The 18247-nt window shown below is 53.5% G+C and overlaps 2 protein-coding genes across 7 annotated transcripts; both read right to left on the bottom strand.

The window, feature by feature from the left end:
• Positions 1 to 4829: 4829 nt before the first annotated feature.
• Positions 4830 to 7861, bottom strand: Tmem89 (transmembrane protein 89). The gene is given in 3 exon segments (XM_087186902.1): positions 4830 to 4874; positions 4877 to 5020; positions 5442 to 7861. Coding segments are annotated over 3 exon segments (474 nt in total). The 5' UTR covers positions 5734 to 7861; the 3' UTR covers positions 4830 to 4836.
• Positions 7862 to 8200: 339 nt separating this feature from the next.
• On the bottom strand, positions 8201 to 18206 carry Slc26a6 (solute carrier family 26 member 6). 6 transcript variants are annotated; one of them, XM_021258129.2, is made up of 22 exons: positions 17449 to 17599; positions 16968 to 17077; positions 15730 to 15888; positions 15511 to 15650; positions 15232 to 15342; positions 14602 to 14747; positions 14279 to 14443; positions 14050 to 14202; positions 13655 to 13737; positions 13424 to 13571; positions 13079 to 13192; positions 12910 to 12987; positions 12495 to 12590; positions 12301 to 12407; positions 12094 to 12163; positions 11044 to 11136; positions 10866 to 10958; positions 10314 to 10406; positions 9481 to 9657; positions 9253 to 9307; positions 8745 to 8881; positions 8201 to 8482 (listed from the first exon to the last, which is right to left on the bottom strand). In XM_021258129.2, the coding sequence occupies exons 3-22, from the start codon at positions 15846 to 15848 to the stop codon at positions 8468 to 8470; spliced, it is 2193 nt and encodes a 730-aa protein (XP_021113788.1). In that variant the 5' UTR covers positions 15849 to 15888; positions 16968 to 17077; positions 17449 to 17599; the 3' UTR covers positions 8201 to 8467. The 6 variants fall into 6 exon arrangements, 4 of the variants coding, with proteins under 4 accessions (XP_021113788.1, XP_004834021.1, XP_087043024.1 ...); XR_002394743.2 differs by lacking the exon at positions 17449 to 17599 and having other exon boundaries at positions 9129 to 9307; XM_004833964.4 differs by lacking the exon at positions 16968 to 17077 and having other exon boundaries at positions 17449 to 18206.
• Between the last annotated feature and the right edge of the window lie 41 nt (positions 18207 to 18247).

Consider the following 18247-nt stretch of genomic DNA (forward strand, 5'->3'; position numbering starts at 1 on the left):
CAGTGGAAGAACAACACAGCGTACTTCCCTTACCAGGAACTTGGCATCTGGCATTGGAGCTATGGTGTTGAGGACAGTGGTAGGGTACCCACCGGGCTTTTCCTGAAGACATCTTACTATTAGTATGTACTTAGCTTTATTCGTTCTCCTCTTTGAGGACAGGATTGCTTCCTTCTCTATCAGATTTCTTCCCTTTTCTTTTGTCTCCTCGAAATCCCACAATGCCTATATTATTCTGATTTATGGTCCCCCCACCCCTCCCTTCAAGATGAGTTCCTTTTTATTCACTGATTTTCTTACTGATCCCAGACTGGATCTTATCTTCCAGCTCATGGATCCTTTCTTCTGCCTGTTCCAATCTGCTGTTAAACATTCTAGTAAAATTTTCATTTCAATTATTTCACTCTTTAGCTCCAGAATTTTTCTCTCCCTCTCCCTCTCTTCCTCTCTCCATTTCTATTAATATTTTAAGAACTGGCATTATGAATATTATGTGTGTCACCTCTGGAAATCCAGGTCCCCCACATCTCAAGGGCTGCTGACTTCTATTTACTAAAACCTGGGACCATTTGTTTGTAATTCTTCCATACTATTTTCCAGCACATATTCTTTGCTATGTGTGAGCACCAAAATTTCTGTTCCATTTTCTCTGAGAACAGTCAATGATCTGGCAAAGATTTTCTTTAAGTACTGTCTCTTTAAATTCCTGGCAACAGGGAAGCCACTTCACCCTGAGTGTTGAAATGACAGGAAATAATGAAGTATCCTAAAGCCTGCCAGCTCCCTCCTCAGACTCTCCCCTCCACACTACAAATGTTCACTGAGGCATCTTAAGTTTCGCAAAAATTGCTATAGGTAGTTTCTGCAAACTCCAGCTTCCTAACCCACCATCCTGGAAGATCCCACCTTTCTACTATATTATTTCTACAAATACTTTATCAACCACAAAGAAAAATCTGACTTAATTAAAATTGCATCAACTCTAACAATTCAGAGTAAAGGACTTTTCTGAATAGTTGGCTGAGAATTTTCAATACCAAGTCCAGGTCTCATTTTGCCTGATAGTTCCTCCTCAATTTATCTCCCTGTCCTTACACTTCACCTCAGTAGCAAGAAGAAATCAGGCTGTACCTTTGAAATTTTGCTTAGGAATCTCTGCTGCTTTGTACCCAACTTCATAATTTACAAGTTCTGCTTTTCAGTCTGAGATGCAATTCCTCCAAGATTCCTGTGACTATATATCAAGGATTCTTTTCTTTTCTTTTCTTTTTCCAGCTTCCAAAAATATTCTTCACTTCCTTCTAAGCCCTCACCAACCCATACTTAAAGTTCAGATTTCTCCTAAAGGTTGGGTGAAGGCAAATTTAGGGGTTTGTTTGTTTGTTTGTTTGTATTTCCAGTACTGTGGGATTGAATCCAGGGGCATTCTACCACTGAGCTATACCTCTAGACCTTTTTTTATTTTTTATTTTGAAATAGGTTCTCACTAAATTGCCCAGGCAGGGCTCAAATTTGCAATCCTCCTGCCTCAGCCTCCCTGAGTGTACCACACCCAGCTTAATCTTGACTTTTTCTATTATGCTCCTTCCTCAATATTTTTCTATCAGGCAGTCTCTAGGCACTGCCCAATTCCAAGGTCAATTCCACATTTTTGGTATTTGTTGTAGCAGTGCTTCATTCTTGGTATCCACATCTATTACTTTTCTACTGTAATAACAAATTGTCCCTGAGCTGAGGGTATAGCGCAGTGGTACAGTGCTCACCTAAATTGTGTGGCTGTGGGTTTGATCCCAAGTACCCCCCCCACCCACACACAATTACCACAAGCTTAGTGACTTAGAACAGCATAGATTTATCATCTCACCAATCTGTGTGCCAGAAATCCAACATGGGTCTCACTGGGCTGACCTCCAGGCATTGGCAGGGCTTCATCCCTTTCCAGAGATCCTAGGGAACATTAAGGATGTTGGCAGAATTCAATTCCTAGTGGTGGGAGGACTGAGTTTTCTGTTTCTTTGCTGCCTGTCACCTGAGGGTCCCTGCTTCTAGAGACTGCCTGAATTTCTTGGACCCTCAGCCATATGTGGGGGGTCAAGTCAAATGCATCTCACACTTTGAGTCTCTGACCAGCTCCTGCCCTCCTCCTCTGCTTTCTCGGGCCTCATGGGATGACACTGGGCCCACAACATAAGCTGTAAAGATCTCCCTATTTTAAATTCCTCTCCGTAATTCCATCTGCAGTTACCTCTGCCACATATGGTAACACATTCACAGGTTCTGAGGACCAGGACATGGACCTATTTATATATTTATTATTCCACCTACCACACCCTCTCTAGGAGTCACCAACTTGTCCCTCCCCGCCCCGCCCTGTTCCTTCTGCTCTCTGGAACACCTCTGCCCTGAGATCCTGAGCACCTCAGGGCTCCAGGAACAGGTCACACTGTGTCTCCCACTTGGCACTGGTATCTGCTGGTCCTTGACTGAAACTCCCTGCCCTCCTCTGCTCACTCATCCCTCAGGTCCCAGCAGGAAGCCCAGCTCTGCACTACCACAGCCCATCAGGGCAACACACTTCTCTCTTTGTCTTTTCAAGTATCTTCACCACTACCACTGTGTGCATTCATGTATACTCACATCACAATACAGGGCCAGCAGTCAGTGCTGAGGTGGACCTAACAACAGGCTGATGAAGCTTGACCTTCAGTGCCCTTCACTGTCAGGCCCTGAGAGGAGCCTGACAGGATTTGTCCAGAGGGGCGAGTATTTTCATAATACTTGAAAAATTAAGATCATTTGAGCCAGTGGGATGGTGCATACCTGTAATCCCAGCTATTTGGAGGGCTGATTGCAAGTTCAAGGCCACCCTGAGCAATTTACCAAGACAGGTGAGGAAGTAAAAATAACTTCTTAAACTAATAACACAAATTATAATACAATAATCAAATAATTATTGTACAATAATTAAAAGACAAATTTTAATAAACTATTTTAAAAAGAAAGACTGGATTCTTTTTCTTTTTCTTTTTTTGTACTGGGGATTGAACTTGGGTCCTTGCACTTGTGAGGCAGGTGGCGAAACCACTGAGCTAAATCCCCGGCTGACTGGATTATTTTTCTATTCTCAGTATGAAAAATACCCCCCCAACCCTATAAAATCTTTTTTTTTAGAGAGACAGGGTCTCACTATGTAGTTTATGGTGGCCTTGAACTATATAGCCCAGGTTGGCCTCCAACACAGTGATCCTCTTGTCTCAGGCTCCCATGTGCTGGGATTACAGGGCTGTGCCACCATGCCTGGCTAAAATCTCTATTTTCTGTATGGATCATAAGAGTAAGAAGCCAGAAAATGTGTGTGTGTGTGGGGGGATTACAGGAATGTGTCAGCACATCACACAAACGTTACTTTTCTGGATTTACTATTGTCATATTTGTCAACTTACATCCCTTTTGATATGATTCCCCCTATCTTTTTTTTCCCCAGTACCACACTGGGCATTGAACCCAGGGGACATCTTCATTGAGCTACATCCCCAGGCTTTTCTTGTATTTGGTTTGTTTTGAGACAAATGGAGCCTTGCTAAGCTGCCCGGGGTGGCCATGAACTTGTAATCCTCCTGGTTCAGCTTCCTGAGTGGCTGGGATTTCAGGTGTGTGCCACGGACCCAGCTTTTGTTATTTTACCTTTTCTTTTTGCATGCTGGGGAGAGAACTCAAGGCCTTACACATGCTAAGCACCTGCTTACTACTGAGCTACACGGTCCAGCTCTATTCTCATTGTATTTTAATCCACCTCTGTTTCTATTTTTTAATTTGTAACGTTGTGTTCTAAAACAGGTGTCCTAAAGACGCATGCACTTCGGGCCTAACTCAACTTGGGTCACCTGTGGTGGAAGGGAAGAAAGGAGGAAAGAGGTGAGGGCCCCTTTGGGGAGGTCCCCTCTCTTCCAGGCTCACAGAATAAGGGCCGTTCAGGCATCTGGGCATGTCTGAAGCTGGCTCCATGCGGGGACTGTTGGGCCTAAGCTGAAAGGGAAGTGGGGTTCTGGGAAGGAGTTAAGGATCTGGGGACTCAGAGCATGACCCTCTTCGGGGAGGGCCTGGCAAAGATGGGGCAGAAGGAAAGCAGAGCCAGCTGGTTTGGGTGGCAGAACTAACATGAGGACAGCTCCCCATCAGCCTCTGAGGTGGTGGCGAGGTGGTGGCAAGGTGGGGGAAACAGAGTGGGTGTCACCTTACAGGGACGGGGGCCCAGGGTTCTCGGTCCCTATCAAGAATCTTTGGGCTCTGCTCCTAGCCTCATCACTTCCCGCTGCTCCTCTCCGGACCAGGCCTTTGCTTGGCATGCCACATGTACACGAGAGGCCAAAACCCTCAACGGGCACATGAGGGTCTTCACAGATGACCCCTGCCTCCCTTGGCAACATGAAAGAGGACCAAATACAGTTCATGGCCTTGGCTCAGCCTGTGCTCTCCCTCAGTGTACCCACAGTCCACCACAGAATTCACCATGTTGTCACCTCCTCTGGTGGCCCTGGCTGGATTCCCATTCCTGCCCTTATGGCCCAGTCTTCTCCCCCTCAGGTAAGGTCCCCAGCTCCTGGGTGGGGTAGAGAAGGGGCTGTGTGTCCAGGTGGGATCCTTGGGGAAGGAAGGGCAATTGGTAGGATGAGGGGCAGGCCCAGGCCCACTGCCCACCAATGCCAGGCACCAAGTCCTCAAAGGGCCCACTAGCTCCAAGCATGGAAAGGGCCCTGACAGGCCCAGAAAGAACAGGGTCTCAGGGCACCCTACTCCCTGCACCTGGCCATCAGACAAAGAGAAATGTGTGTTAGGTCACCCGGATGGGGTGAGAGTCTCCTTTATTTGCACTTCTGGGTGGCTAGGCACTGCAGATGGCCCTCTATGTAGAGCAGGAGGGCATCCAGCATGTGAAGGACCCTGAGGAGCGGAGTGTGGCCTGAGATCAGAATTCGCCGTTTCCAGGGTCCAGAGGGACTGGTGGTCACCTGTGGGTGCTAAGAATAGGACAAAGAGATGAGAGTCAGTGGAGGGGGTGTCAAGGGGCAGCAACAGACCTAGTAGGTGTAGTGCTACAGGGCAGTGCCAAAGGGCTGGGAGGGGAGCCTTTGGGTGACAATCACTGAGGGCTTGCCATGGGCTAGGGCAGTCACAAGGCCCATGGGGCTGGATGAAGAACAGGATACTAAAGGGGATAATGGAGGGGGAGAGGACAGCTGTGGGAAATGGTCAAGAATGGGTGGCTTGTAGTCATGGAGACCTATGGTCAGATTCAGGGACAATAACGTTCAGGTTAGGGAAAGGTCAGGCAGGAGGTCCACAGAGCCAGAGAAAGGCTGCTAGGAAGGGCTGGGCAGAGGTTACAGCCCAATGGGCATAAGTGGAGACAGGCACTGTGAGGACAGGCTTTCTGTGCTCCCCACCCGTGGTCACCTTTGAACGCCACTTGTGCAGCATCAGACGACCCATCACTAGCATCATGGTAGTGGTGATCATGACCCCAGCCATGGGGTAGATTCGGTTCCCTTCCAGGCCTATCCAATAGCCAGGACAGCCTAGGGTGCTTCCACAGGCCTCCAGGCTGTTTGGCTCGCATCCCCAGGGCTGTAAGTCCAGCTTCACCTGGTACCAGAGGGGCCGTGACCAGGCAAGGGTAGGAGCAGACTTTGCCATCAGGACCAGCAAGAACAGTAGGGACAATACTTGCAGCATATCTGTGGCTACTGCCAGAGGTCAGAACCCCGGTGCCTGGCAACAACCAAACACCCCTCCCCCAAGAGCAGGCCCTTCTCTGAGGTCACAGGTTCCCAGGGCTACGGCCTTCCTGAGGAGGCCTGGCCAGAAAAGGGGGATCAGGGACTGAGTTCCAGAGCTGGGGAAGAATGGTGTTGGGAGCAGTGCTACGTAATTCTAGGGAAAAATCATTTGGTTAGCCTAGTTCTCTTGCCTACAGCCCAGCTACAGAATAACTCCAGTTTGGCCTCCGGTCACAACTGAGACTTCAGTGATCCAGTAATGCTGTGATTCTCCAGGACAAGAAACATCCTGGGAGAACAAACATCTGCTCAGTTCCTCATTGTTCTTGGACTGATTAACATCTTGTTTGCCGGAGATGTACTGAACTCTCTGCAAGCCTTCCGTTACACCTTGTTTATCCCAATGTGAACTGTTGAACTCTCTGCAAGTCATTTGTTACACTTGTTTCTCCCGATGTACTGAATAAAAGGTGTGGTAAACTGGGGGCTTTGTCTTTGCTGCCCAGAGCAGCACTGATCAGACCCAAAGCTCAGCTTCTTCTCGGTCTCATTTTTCTACCTTTCCTGTAATTCGCCGTGTGCTGCCGTGGCTCGCAGGAGACCAGGACTCACTGCAGAGGTTCTGGTAACGTCCCCTTCCCCTGTCCCCTACAGAATGGTAGGTTGAGGTCCTAAAGGAATGCTTCATTCCTCCACCTCTGCCTGACCCCTAAGACCTGTTGTTCTGCACCAGGGCAGTCCCCTCCAGGCCTATCAAGCAGAGGACAACTGAGCTGCTGGACAGCCTGACACCCAGCCCAGCACCTCCGGCCACCTTTCACAGAATCAGCACTCAGAATGGTGGCTCCCCTCACCATCAGCAAAAAGCCAAAGGGCCAGGTAAGGCGGCACATGCCTGGAACCCAACGCTCTGGGAGACTGAGGTACAAGGATCTCAGGCTCAAGCTCAGCCTGGACAACTTAGCAGGACCCTATCTCAACATTTAAAAGTAAAAAAGACCCACACGTGTGGTGGCACACACACACCTGTGATCCTAACACTTGGGAGGCTGAGGCAGGAGGATCACCACCAGTTCGAGGCCAGCCTGGGCTACATAGTGATTTCAAGGCCAGCCTGAACTACATAGAGAGACCTGTCTAAAAAAAAAAAAGGTATAGGGTACAGCTTAGTACAAAGCCCCTAGGTTAATCTAGAGGTTCACACTGGCCTTCCTAGAAAGTTACTTTCTCACAGCTGGAGTTTCCATTCAAGTGTCACCGCCTCTGTCCTGTGACCATGTTGGGTAACAGAGTCCCTTCTCTCTAAAGTGACCCTGGTTTTTTCTTTTGCCTCTCTGATTCCTTGTTTGAGGTCTGTCCCTCACTCCAGCCTCCAGGTCTCATTCAACCAATATTTACTGAGCGCCTGTTCCTAGTGCCAGAAAGCAACGTGACATGGCAGACAAAGAGCTCTGAAGTTCTGGCAGGGGCACGAGTGCTTTATAAATACAGTGCCAGGCGCCAGCATGGGCCATGATAAAAATAGGACTAGGCAAGAGTGCCTGGGTGATGTGGAGGCCAAGGCAGCCTTTGTCCCTGTCAGAACTAAGCCCAGCACTCAGCACAGGCCCGGCCCTGCCCAGACAGGACAACGGCAAAGCCCACATGTTCTGAGGAGGTGATCTGAGCCCTGCACTGTTCTAAGCATTTCTGGTGTCTGTTCACTTAATACTGAGCAGCCCCTGGGGTGAGTACTGCTGTCATTCCTCACTGACCAGGAGCACTGAGAGGCCCAGAAAGATCCTAGCATCCCATACATGTCTCCCCATCAGCTGGGCATACTGGCTGATGTTGGCATTTTATGGCAGAAACCAGCACATGCATCTTGGCTGACAGTGCTTGGCCAAACCCAGTGATCTAATGATAAGAACAGGCAATCAATCATACTTGTTATTTACAGACAAGGTCTCATTATGTAGTCCAGGCTGGCCTCAAACTCACCTTGATCCTCCTGCCTCTGCCTCCCAAGTGCTGAGATTACAGGTGAGTGCCACCACGCCTGGCACTCTTATTTTAAAAGCAGATCAGTAAGTAACTGCTCTTCCTCAACTGAGTGCCAGGGATCCACTCCGCACGCCTAGGGACTGCCCAGTGCCACCCACCCTGCCACGCCCCCTACTGGGTATCTCTGAGGACAGCCGATTCCTGAGAAGCAGCTCCAATTGTAACCATCTTCCAGTCAGGATCTGAGAGCTGTGTGTGGCTGGTGAGAAACCTGAGCCTGGCGACGGTCCCCAGCTTCCCTGTTCTGCCCACGGTCTGCCTGGCCCTGCCTCCAAATCTACCCCCATTTTCTATCCTGAGTTAGGAGAAGAGTCACAAGCCAGAGCTAAGGATCACAAGACACCCAGCCAAGCCCGGACCAGCCACAGCAGAGCCTGGAATGAGCAGACACATCTTTATTCCTGAGCCTTAAAATACACACTGGCTCCTCCCTGTACCCAGCCAAGGCCAGGCTGACTGTAGCCACCTTGCCTAGGGCTGATACCACTGAACTTGGAGTCCCAGGACGTCCATCCCTGAGGTACATGTGTGTGTGCATGGAGGGGACTCCTGGGTGGCACCTGGAGGTGGCCCAGGGCTGGGGGCTTCTCAAGGGTTCTCCATTACAACCTCCAGAGGTGGGCAGTGTCAGGCAGCTGGCAGCACAGTCAGAGTTTGGTGGCCTGCGTGGGGAGAAGAGGGGAGCCTCCAGTCAGTTTCCAAAGGACACATCCCATCCCTGTCCTTGTTCCTTTCCCTCCAGTTGCAACCCCTGCCCCAGGAACAGCCTTATCCAAAGGCAGGGTGGGGTAGGGGTGCAGAGACCAATGGGTTCACTGGGAGCAGGGCCACAGTGGATGGGATGGACTTCATGCAAGTGGGGTCAGAGTGGGGACATGTAACAGATTAACAAGAAATGGCTCAGCGGGCCAGAAGTCAGCTTACCAAAACAGGGCTGTTGGGACCAGACCTTGAGTGTTGGAGGGCAAAGGTCACAGCGTCATGGACAGAGACAAAGAGATGCTTCTTAGTGATAGATGCATCAAAGAAGCACCCAGCCTCAAGCTGGGTGACCACAGGGCCTGCAGATGAGATCTCCTCTGACTCCCAGGCCCACCAGGAACACCAACCCCCAGGCACCCCAGAATGTACAACATTTGTCACCCCTGGGGCTATAGCTGGACACAAGTCACTCTTTGTTTTTTGGGTTTTTTCTTTTTTTGGTACCAGGGATTAAAATCAGCACTTTGCAATTACAAGGCAGGCGCAGTGCCCCTGAGCTAAATCTCCGGCCCTGGACACAAGTCACTCTTGACTCTTCACTCCTACCTCCCAGGACACCTCTGACGTCTGGCTTCAGAGACACTTTCTCCTTGTGTTGCCTGGCAAACCTTCCAGGCAAAAGGATCCCACCCTCTTCCTACATTGCTCCCGTGGTCCCCAGCCAACGCACTGTGGCAGGCCGCAATGTACACCTCCACCTCTATCTCACGAAAGTCACGGAAAATCTGCAACAGAAAAGGGACTGGGTTCAAAGGACAATTGGACAGGCTGGTGGAGGGACTTTAAGGGGACCTCTGATGGTTCAGGGGGATCAGAAGACTCAAAAGGCTCTCAGGGCCAGTGACCAGGTCAGAGTGGATACTTGGCAGGGGGAGGTGCCCTGCCCATAGCCACTTACATTCTTCAGGCTCTTGATGCACACAGTGTCCACAAAGGAGAGGGCCCCCAGGTCCAAGATGAGACTGTGGAAGTCCGGCCGGGGCAGGCCCAGGGCCTTCAGCGTGGACACATCTGGGGCCTTGGCATCTTCTTGCCTGCTGACTACCACATCCTCCAGTTCATTTGCTGGGCTCACCTACAGAGACACAGTGAAGGGCTACCCAAAAGGGTGCAAAGGCAGGCAGTACACACATCTCCCAGGGACACACAGTGTCAGAGATGAGAACATGTGTGGAACACCCACAATATGGGGGTAGGCAGAGGACACAGGAAGGTGCAGACATGAGGGAGGCATGTAGATATGCAAAGACAGGAAGGACAGGCACAGGGACACGTAGGAAAGCGTACATGGACATACACACACTGCTCTGTCACTTCATGGGTCCAGGCTTAACAGAGGCACAAGAAGGGAAGGTGACCTCGTTCCATCCTCAGGGTAGAAAGGGTGGGGCCCAGGGACAGAGCGATAGACCAGGTGTCCATGTGTACAGACTCAGTCACAGACATCCTATCTGATCTCTGACTGGGCTTAGCATCCCCCGCAACCCATAGACCCAGTGAGCACAGACTGGGGTGTCTGGGGCATCTATAAATTCTAGGTCTTCATCCAAGCCTGAGATCACAGACAAGAGAGCCACAGCAGAGTCCCATACCGCTAGAGGTCTCCTCCTGCTGTCAGCACAACACCTTTGAGCCCATGGCTACCAGGCCCATGGCTTTCCTCTAGGGACATGTGTGCCACCCGCATCTCTGCGGCTCCTACTGCCACCTCCTCTTCCACCCCACCCTCACCTTGACCCTGGAGTCCTCCACACCACTGCCCTTGATGTCTCCGAGGCTGGTGTCCACACTGATAGAAACTGAGGTGCCATTGGAAGAGGCAGCCTAGAAAGGGGAAGAGGGGACAGAAAAGTTCTCCCGGCTGCATTTGACAACATGCCAGGCAGGCCTGGTGTCTATATTCCTGACTTTGGACAGGTAGGTGGGCCAGGACCAATGCTGTGGGACCCAGGGCAGCCAAGCTGAGGCAGCAGAGTTCTGGCCGATGCTGGGAGCAGCCATAAACATGGAGGGGATGGTGATGGTTCGGGCTGTCCCTGGAACAGGAGACACAAGAACAACAAAATACCACCTGGAGGCCTGAAGGAGAAAGGGAAGGGTGAGGAGTGAGGCTGAGAAGTCAGGAGGCTGGAAACTGGAAGAAAGGCTGATGGGAAGCAGCATGGCAGGGGCACAGGGAAAAGCAGAGCAAGAGGGAGGGGGTAAGGCAAAGGTCAGCTGGGGTCAACAGCAGAGCAGAGGGCAGAGGTAAGGCCAGGAATCAGCAGCTTAAAGGGGCCCTGCCTGTTTGTGTTTCTGCTGTTGCTTTAGCTTCCGTTCCTGTTTCCTCAGCCGCTTCTTCTTCTGGGCCAGAAGACGGTCAACATCCACCCCGCACTAGAGGCAAACATCAGAGGAGGGGACTGGGCACCCTGGGGAAGGTAGGGGCCCTCGGGCACCTTCCAGGAGACCCTGGCCTTACCCTCTGCTTCAATGTGTCACTGTAGAGCTCAGCGTTGGCAAAGTACAAGGTGGCTGAGGACCGGAAGACTTTCACACCGGGGATCTCCTTGGCCTGGGGATGGGAAGGGCTAGGGGTGGTGAGCTGAGCTGTCCCCTCCTTCATCCTGTCCCTCTGCTGCATCTCCTTCTGCTTCTCCTCCCAAGAGCACTGGGTACCTGCTACCCCCACCCTCTGCCTGGAGCACAGGCCCAAGAGCCTAGGTCATTCTGACTGCCCATCCTGTTGAGACCCTGCCCAGGCCCTCTCCCTTCCCACCTCTCCTCCTCTTTGGCACTACCCAGGCAAGTTTTACCCTCCTGTTGGATCTCCAACCTGTCCTGTGGTCTGTTTCTATAGGCAACAAGACCTCTCTAAGCTGTCAGCCCAAACCAACCTTCCCAGCTCAAACTACTCAGGACATAGCCCAGTACTCTGCTGAAATGCGGTGCCCCTCTTCATCCAGCCAGGCTGCTTCATTTACATCCTCTTCCACGCCTTGGAGCCCTTGGTCCCACCCCTCATTCTGTCTAACCATCATGTGCTCAGCCTTTCAATGCTACGCCAGAGGAAGGGGCTTATTTTATTTTAGAACTCTGCTTCCACCCTATGTTTGAGCATTCAGCACAAGACTTCGCAAGAAGTGAACAAACTGGGGACTTAGTAGCTCACTGACCAGATCAAGAACCAGCCAACCCTACTTCTTATGCCCGAGGACCCTGCCACTTCCTATCCCTGATCCAGGGCTGCTGGCTCTAAGACTGAGCCTCCTCAGTTCCCCAGACCCATTCCTCTCTCTCTCTCTCTCTCTCTCTCTCTCTCTCTCTCTCTCTCTCCCTCTCCCCCCCTCCCTCCCTCTCTCTGTCTCTTTCTCTTTGTGCCTCCCCAGCTCCTCCTACCTTGAAATCCTAAGGACCAAAAAGTCAAAGTGACCTCAGTCCCCAGTGCCCTTGCTACAGTGGAGGGACTGACAAGGGCTCACCCTACCTGTCGAACCCCATCAACAGCCTCCCCTCAGTGCCTGCCACACACCTCTGAGTACTCCGCCACATCTCTGTAAATGTCCGTGTCTGGCACCTGCCCCAGGACAGAGTACCGGGGCCTGTGGAGGAAGCAAACAAAGGGAGCCATGAAGACACACTAAGGACCAGCCCCCAGGTGTGGGGACAACTGGGGGAGCCAGTGTGGCCCCTGTGCCCTCACCAGCTGGAGTTGGGGGAAGTGCAGGGTCTGACTCACATCTGTGTTCGTACCACCACAAGCAGCAGGGAGAAGCCTATCGCAACTGCCAGGCCAAGGTCCAGGTTTAACAGGATGGTGGCCACAAAGGTTACCACCCAGATAAGCTGGGAATAGAGCACCAGGGTCAAAGGGTCTAGAAGGGACATCAGGCTGAAGGCTGCCCATCCACCCTGGTGTCCCAGGCCTCTCACCAGGTCTACTCGATTTGCCTTCCAGAGGGTGCATATGTCAGTGAATTGCTTCAACATGCCCTTCAGGTTCACAATAATGATGGCTGCCAGAACTGCCTGGAGTAGGAGAAATGTCATCAGGGCTGGCAAGTGGTGCCCAGATGCTGCCAACCTCAACCACCCAGGTATGACCCAGACTAACCTCCAGCACCCACACAGAGCCAAGAGCAGCTGCCATTTACTCCAACCTGAACAACTTGGATCTGACTCTGAGAAGTTCTGACCCTTGACCCTGGGACTCTAGTCTCACCCCAAAGATTTCAAAACCAGGGCACTGCCTTGTCTCCCTGCCCTCACCTCACCAGGACCAGACTGGCTGACTGGAGCTCCTAGTCTGGTCAAGGCCCTGAAGCCTGGTGGGGAGGGCTGGGCTCACCTTGGGCAGTTCTCGGAAGAGTTCCCCCAGTTTAAGGATGATGAGGAGGATAAAGAGGGAAGAGACTGCTCCAGCAACCTGAGGGGTGGGGGCAAACAGGGTGACACCGCTGGCAAAGCAGGGTGCACACAGATATAAACACACCCCTCTGCCCACACCCATGGCCCACCTGTGTGTTGCCCCCGGTGGTCTCCTGTACCAGGCTCCGGGACATGGAGCAGCTCACAGGGAAGCACTGGAAGAAGCCTCCAACAAAGTTACTGAGGCCGAGGGCCACCAGCTCCTGGTGGAGGAGTGTGGGTATGAGGAGGCTTGCCAGAGGTGCTGGCTGCTGTCCCACTGTGTCCAGGCAGATGTGTCATCAACCTCCCATCCCTACCACAGCCTGCAAGCCTGGGCTGTATCCCCACATCCTGTTTTCCCCCCTCAACCCCCATAACCAGCCTGATGCTCCCTCCCTCAATTGGCTGGAGCCTCTGCAGGAGGTCCCTTCCATGTCCCACACCATCTAGACCTGGTTGCTGTCCACCCGGTAGCCGTGTCTGAGAGCGAAGATCTTCCCCAGTGAGATGGCAATGGCAAACCCGACCACAGCGATGGCGAAGGCATGTCCCACCAGCTTTCCGAACAGCTGGGGGTTGGGTATCATGGGGGCGATCAGCCTGGAAGAAGCATCTGTGAGGCTAAGGATGGTCCTGTTCTTGACTCACCGACCTGCCCTGGCCTGGCAAAAACTGAAGCTCACCCTGTGGGGATGGTGCCCACAGTGTCCACCTCAAATCTGTTTCTCAGGTTCACACCATAGGAGATGCCTGTGGCTGCAATGAGCTGTGGGAAGAGGACAGAGTCAGGAGAGGGAGTTTCCAGCATTATCATCAAGGAGACAGATAAACCATTCTAGGGGAGAAGAGGAAGAGACTGAGGCAAAACCTTCCAAGGGGTGAGGAGAGAGGCACTACCATCTGGGGAAAGATGCTGTTGAATGGGAAGAAGTCAAATGAGAGCTTTCTGTTGTGGTCCCCTCAGTACCAGGAGTCCTCACAGTGGCCACAGAAGCTGGCCCTCTAAAATCTGGAGGCCGCCTGCATGGTCAGGGTTCATCCTCGCTTGCCCCTCTCCCTCACTCCCTGGCATGCGAACCGTGAGCAGCTCCCCAGGTATTGGCAGAGGGAGATGCCGATGCAGCTTGTCATTCAATATCTTCACCATCACGAGCGCCACCCCTGCCACAACTGCAGTGACCACGGTGCCAACCACACTCTTGGGCAAATTCCAGCAGACCTCCAGAAAAGTCTGAGGAGAGGTGGGGTCATAGCCAGTACTCAAGATCATGGGCAAACCTCCCTCACCCACTGCCACACTCACTCACATAGATAAGGGACAGGGGCCCTGAGCGGCTGCTCAACTGGAGGCCGAACACATACTTGAGCTGTGAGACGAAGACCTGCACAGATGCAGCTGTGGTGTAGCTTCGCACCAGTGGCTCAGACAGGTAGTTGACCACAAAGCCGAAGTGCACCAGGCCCAGTGCCACCTGGTGGTGGTGGTGGTGGGGTCAAGGAAGGTAGGAGTTATAGAGATGGCCCAGGACCCAGGATCAGAGGGGACAAACGAGGAGCAAGAGTAGGAGGATAGTGACAGACAGACACCCAGGGAATGGGGCGGGGGCACACACTCCTAACTGCTGCACACCTGGAAGAGGCCCACCAGGACACTGAGTGTGGAGGCCAGCTGCACACGGGCACTGACAGTAGAGTTTGTGTTCTGCTGGAAGTCCTCATCCTGAGTGATGGATTCTGTCACACTGCCCACCATTACAGACATGATAGCAAAGGTCCCTGCAGGGACAAGGTAGGGGAGACTTGGAGAGGACACTGCCTTACCCTGCAGCCCTGGTCTTAAGAGAGGCCAAGCATCCAGTTCTGAACAAATTTTAGACTATGGCTGTGCAAATGGGGGTAGTGCTGGCAACTAGGTACAGCCAGGTCCAGTGTGAACCCTGAGCTCACAGCTCTGATGGGTGGCTAGTAAAGCTGGCCTTACATCATCTACCCTGCCCCCCTGTGCCCACTGGCTCAGGAACACAGGCTCTTTATGGAATGGGAAATGGGTCATGGCATGCCTCATACTTGTAGACTTCTGCCAAGCTCTGGGCCCTGTGAGCTGCCTCACATCTGCTTTCCAGAACCCTGAAGCTGCAGTCCCAGATCATTGGCCTAGTCTTGCCTAGAGATGAGCCTCTGCCCTGTTCAGCCCTCCCTCACCCATGCTCCATGACAGATATGGGCATCTTCCTGGAAGGATAGGCCTGACTCCACTTACCCACAGAGATGTGTCGGGAAGTACCAAACAGGAAGTATACAAAGACAGGGTAGAAGGAGCTGTAGAGGCCAAACACAGGGGGTAATCCAGCCAGGAGGGCATAGGCCAAGCCTGCAGGTGGAATGGGAGCAATGCGGGCTTGGAGAAAAGGGTCTCAAAAGGTTGAGGAAATCCAAGCCCTGGGCCAGGGGCCATAATTCCAAGATCAGAAGTCATGACTCCAGGTTGGGGTTTCACAGGCCACAGGGCTTCCAGGCTAGGGTGTTGAAGGTAGCTCACCCTGTGGAAGCTGCATGATGGCCACACTCAGGCCAGACAACAAGTCACCCAGGAGCCACTCACGCACACGATAGTGGGGTAACCAGCCCAAGACTGGGAGGTATTTGAGTAGATAGCCATGGGCCCGAGAATGGGAGCACCTGAGGAGAGGAAGGGGATGTGTCAGTGGTGCAGGAACCTACCCCCGCCAGAGCCCCAGAGCCCTATCTTCGACCTTACTGAAACCAGGTTCGCCATTGATGGGTCCTAGGTGTTGGGCCCCAGTGCCCCAGGTGCTCCAGCTGCTCCTGGTTCAGCAGTGGCCGTTCTACAAGATAGTCGCGTTTCTGAAGCTCCATGGTTGGTATTGTAGACAGCAGTGCCTGTGTGTCCCTCAGTCTGGGATAGTGAGACCAAGGAGATACAGTGAGAAACCCCTTGCCTTACCTTCCCTACATTTCCACCTGGGACCAGAATCACACACCTGATTTTTCCAGGCCCCAAGATCATGATCTGTCTAGCCCCCAGCTGGTCCCTGCAAGCTCCATGCTTACACCCAGGCAGAGGCAGTACCTGAACTTTGGCTAGTGGAGGCCTCTTTCTAGGCCAAAGTCCCTCATGAAGGGAGAGCAGGATGAACACAACCCCATACATCCAGCCTAGGTGTGGCTGCCTAGCCCGAGTACCGGTCGGGGTCCAGGTCCAGGTCCAGGCTCACTGCCTCTCCTAGCCCCCTCCTCCTAGTCCCTTGCCCTCCTGGAACCAGTCCCTGCATCCTTATCCAGTTGCCCTGTGAACCCAGCCTGGCCAGCTGAGAGCATGCTCAGGGAAGGGATCCAACAAAGCAGAGGTCCAGGTCTTCAAGCAACTCTCTCCAAGCCTCAGGTTTGCAGATGCCCTTCTCTGTCTCTAAGAGAAGGACAGTTTTGACCCTGGGCTTCCAGCACCAGAGTCTGGGTTGCAGACAACCTGAGGCCTAGTCTGGGAAAGCCGAGGGATGGCTCTCATGTAGGGCATCTCTGAGGAGAAGGGGGTCTTTCCTAGAGTAGGAAGCTCCCACCTGAAGTACAAAAAAATCTCACCTGAGAAAAGGAGATTTTAGGACCAGTTTCACCTAGAAAGAATTCTGACCTGCCAGGAAAGCCGTCACCATCTAGGAAGGTTGGATGAGGAAAATCTCTGACCTGGGGGGAATCTCATGGCCCAGAGTCTCCCTCTAAAAGGGGAGAAAGACCTCATCTGGGAACAAGAGATTCACAGAAAGGGGAAGGGATCTTTTCTGGGAGGACATGGGGGAAGCGCTGAGCTGGAGGGTGGAGTGGGAGAAAGCCTCCCCTGGGAGCAGACCTCACGGTGGGGGGTCTTCTGGAAGGGTAGGAACTGTAGTATGTTGAGAAAGCTTTCCCCTGTCAGGGGAATTCTGGTCTGGAAGAAACTCTGCTGGGGGAGAGGACTCCATCTGAGGGGTAGGCACTCACCTGGGAAGAGCCTCTAACCTGGGTGTCCCAACTGGAGGGGGAGCAGAGCAGGAGCGAGGAAGATCCTCAGGTTCTCGGCACCGGCACCCGCACCGCGGTGTCCCGGAGATCTAAGAGCCCCTCTCCCTCCTTGAGTCACTCAGGTCTTCTTAAGGACTCCCTCCCTCTCCAAACGGGATATGCTTTGGGGGGCGGAGCCTCGCCCTCAGCCCCACCCCCTGGGAGGCTCCACGCCTGTAGGGCGGGGCTCTCGCTCTGGCCCAAAGCACAGAGGGACGGGGCGGGGCCAGAGGTTCTCCTCAGCGGTCACCAGCCCGGGTGTACACCTCTGGACCCAGCTGCACACCTCCGGTCTGGGCTCCAGCACGGCCGGCTCCCGCCCCATCCCTCCGCGCAGATGGGCCGCCACCCGCAGGAAACCGGCAGGGCTGCAAGCCGGGGCGCAGCGGTGGACACTCGGGCCCAGGGAGCCCGCACTCACTCGCACCCATCCAACGGCCCCATAGCGCCCACGCGGCCTGGCAGCGGCAGCTCCTAGCAGGTCCAGCGAGAGGCCGCTCCACTCGGAGCCAGAAGAGACCCGGGCCAATTCCGGGCCGGGGTGCGCGATCAGACCAACCAGGGCCTGAGGCCAGCCTACGTCAGGTCTCCAGGCGGGGCGAGTCCGGGAAGTGAGGCTTAACCCCTTCCTTCCCGAGGCCGGGCTCTAGCACCCCAACCCCACCCCCGCGACTCGCTCGGTGCTCTGCTGGGGCGGGGCGGGGCTGCAGAATTGGAACCTGGGACCCACTCGGGACTGGCTGCAGCAGCATCGCTAGGCGCCCCCGAGCGGAAAGGAGCAGGTTCTAGTCCTGGCTTTGCGGAGGGCTCCCGCGAAGCACGCAGAAGAAGCCAGCCCTAACTTATGCGAATCCAGAGACCCGCGACAGTCCCCAAGGGTCTCCCCAAACTCGCCACCCAGGCCGGAAATGAAGGGTCGAGCGTCTTGCTCCCTCACGAAGACCCAGCACCACGCCACAAGAAACAACACTGGTCAGCCCCGGCGTCTGTGCGGTCCGTAGGCAAAGCAAGAGCTGCAAGGGCGGCAGCTCCAGGAGCTGATCTGACGACCGAGCTGGGAAGAAAATGCTAGGCCAAGTCTGCATGCTGCTGCTGGCCCAGGAGGCGGGCAGCTCCCTGCTCCCAGCACCCAGGCGCCAATCTTGGACCCAATCACAAGGTGAGGGGCCAGATTTCAGAGTGAAAGAGAGGGGAATCTCCTCTAGATCTCCCGTGAAATG

This window comes from Heterocephalus glaber, unplaced genomic scaffold (assembly GCF_053883595.1).
Source record: "Heterocephalus glaber isolate CG9 unplaced genomic scaffold, H.glaber_assembly_v1.0 deba00001504, whole genome shotgun sequence".
Taxonomy (NCBI): Eukaryota; Metazoa; Chordata; class Mammalia; order Rodentia; family Bathyergidae; genus Heterocephalus; species Heterocephalus glaber.

Coding starts and splice junctions, on each gene's coding strand:
- Slc26a6 (XM_004833964.4), bottom strand. CDS start 17,471: ATGGGGCCGTTGGATGGGTGCGA. Junction 15,343..15,510: donor CATCATGCAGCTTCCACAGG/GTGAGCTACCTT, acceptor TTCCACCTGCAG/GCTTGGCCTATGCCCTCCTG. Junction 14,748..15,231: donor TTCCCGACACATCTCTGTGG/GTAAGTGGAGTC, acceptor TTGTCCCTGCAG/GGACCTTTGCTATCATGTCT.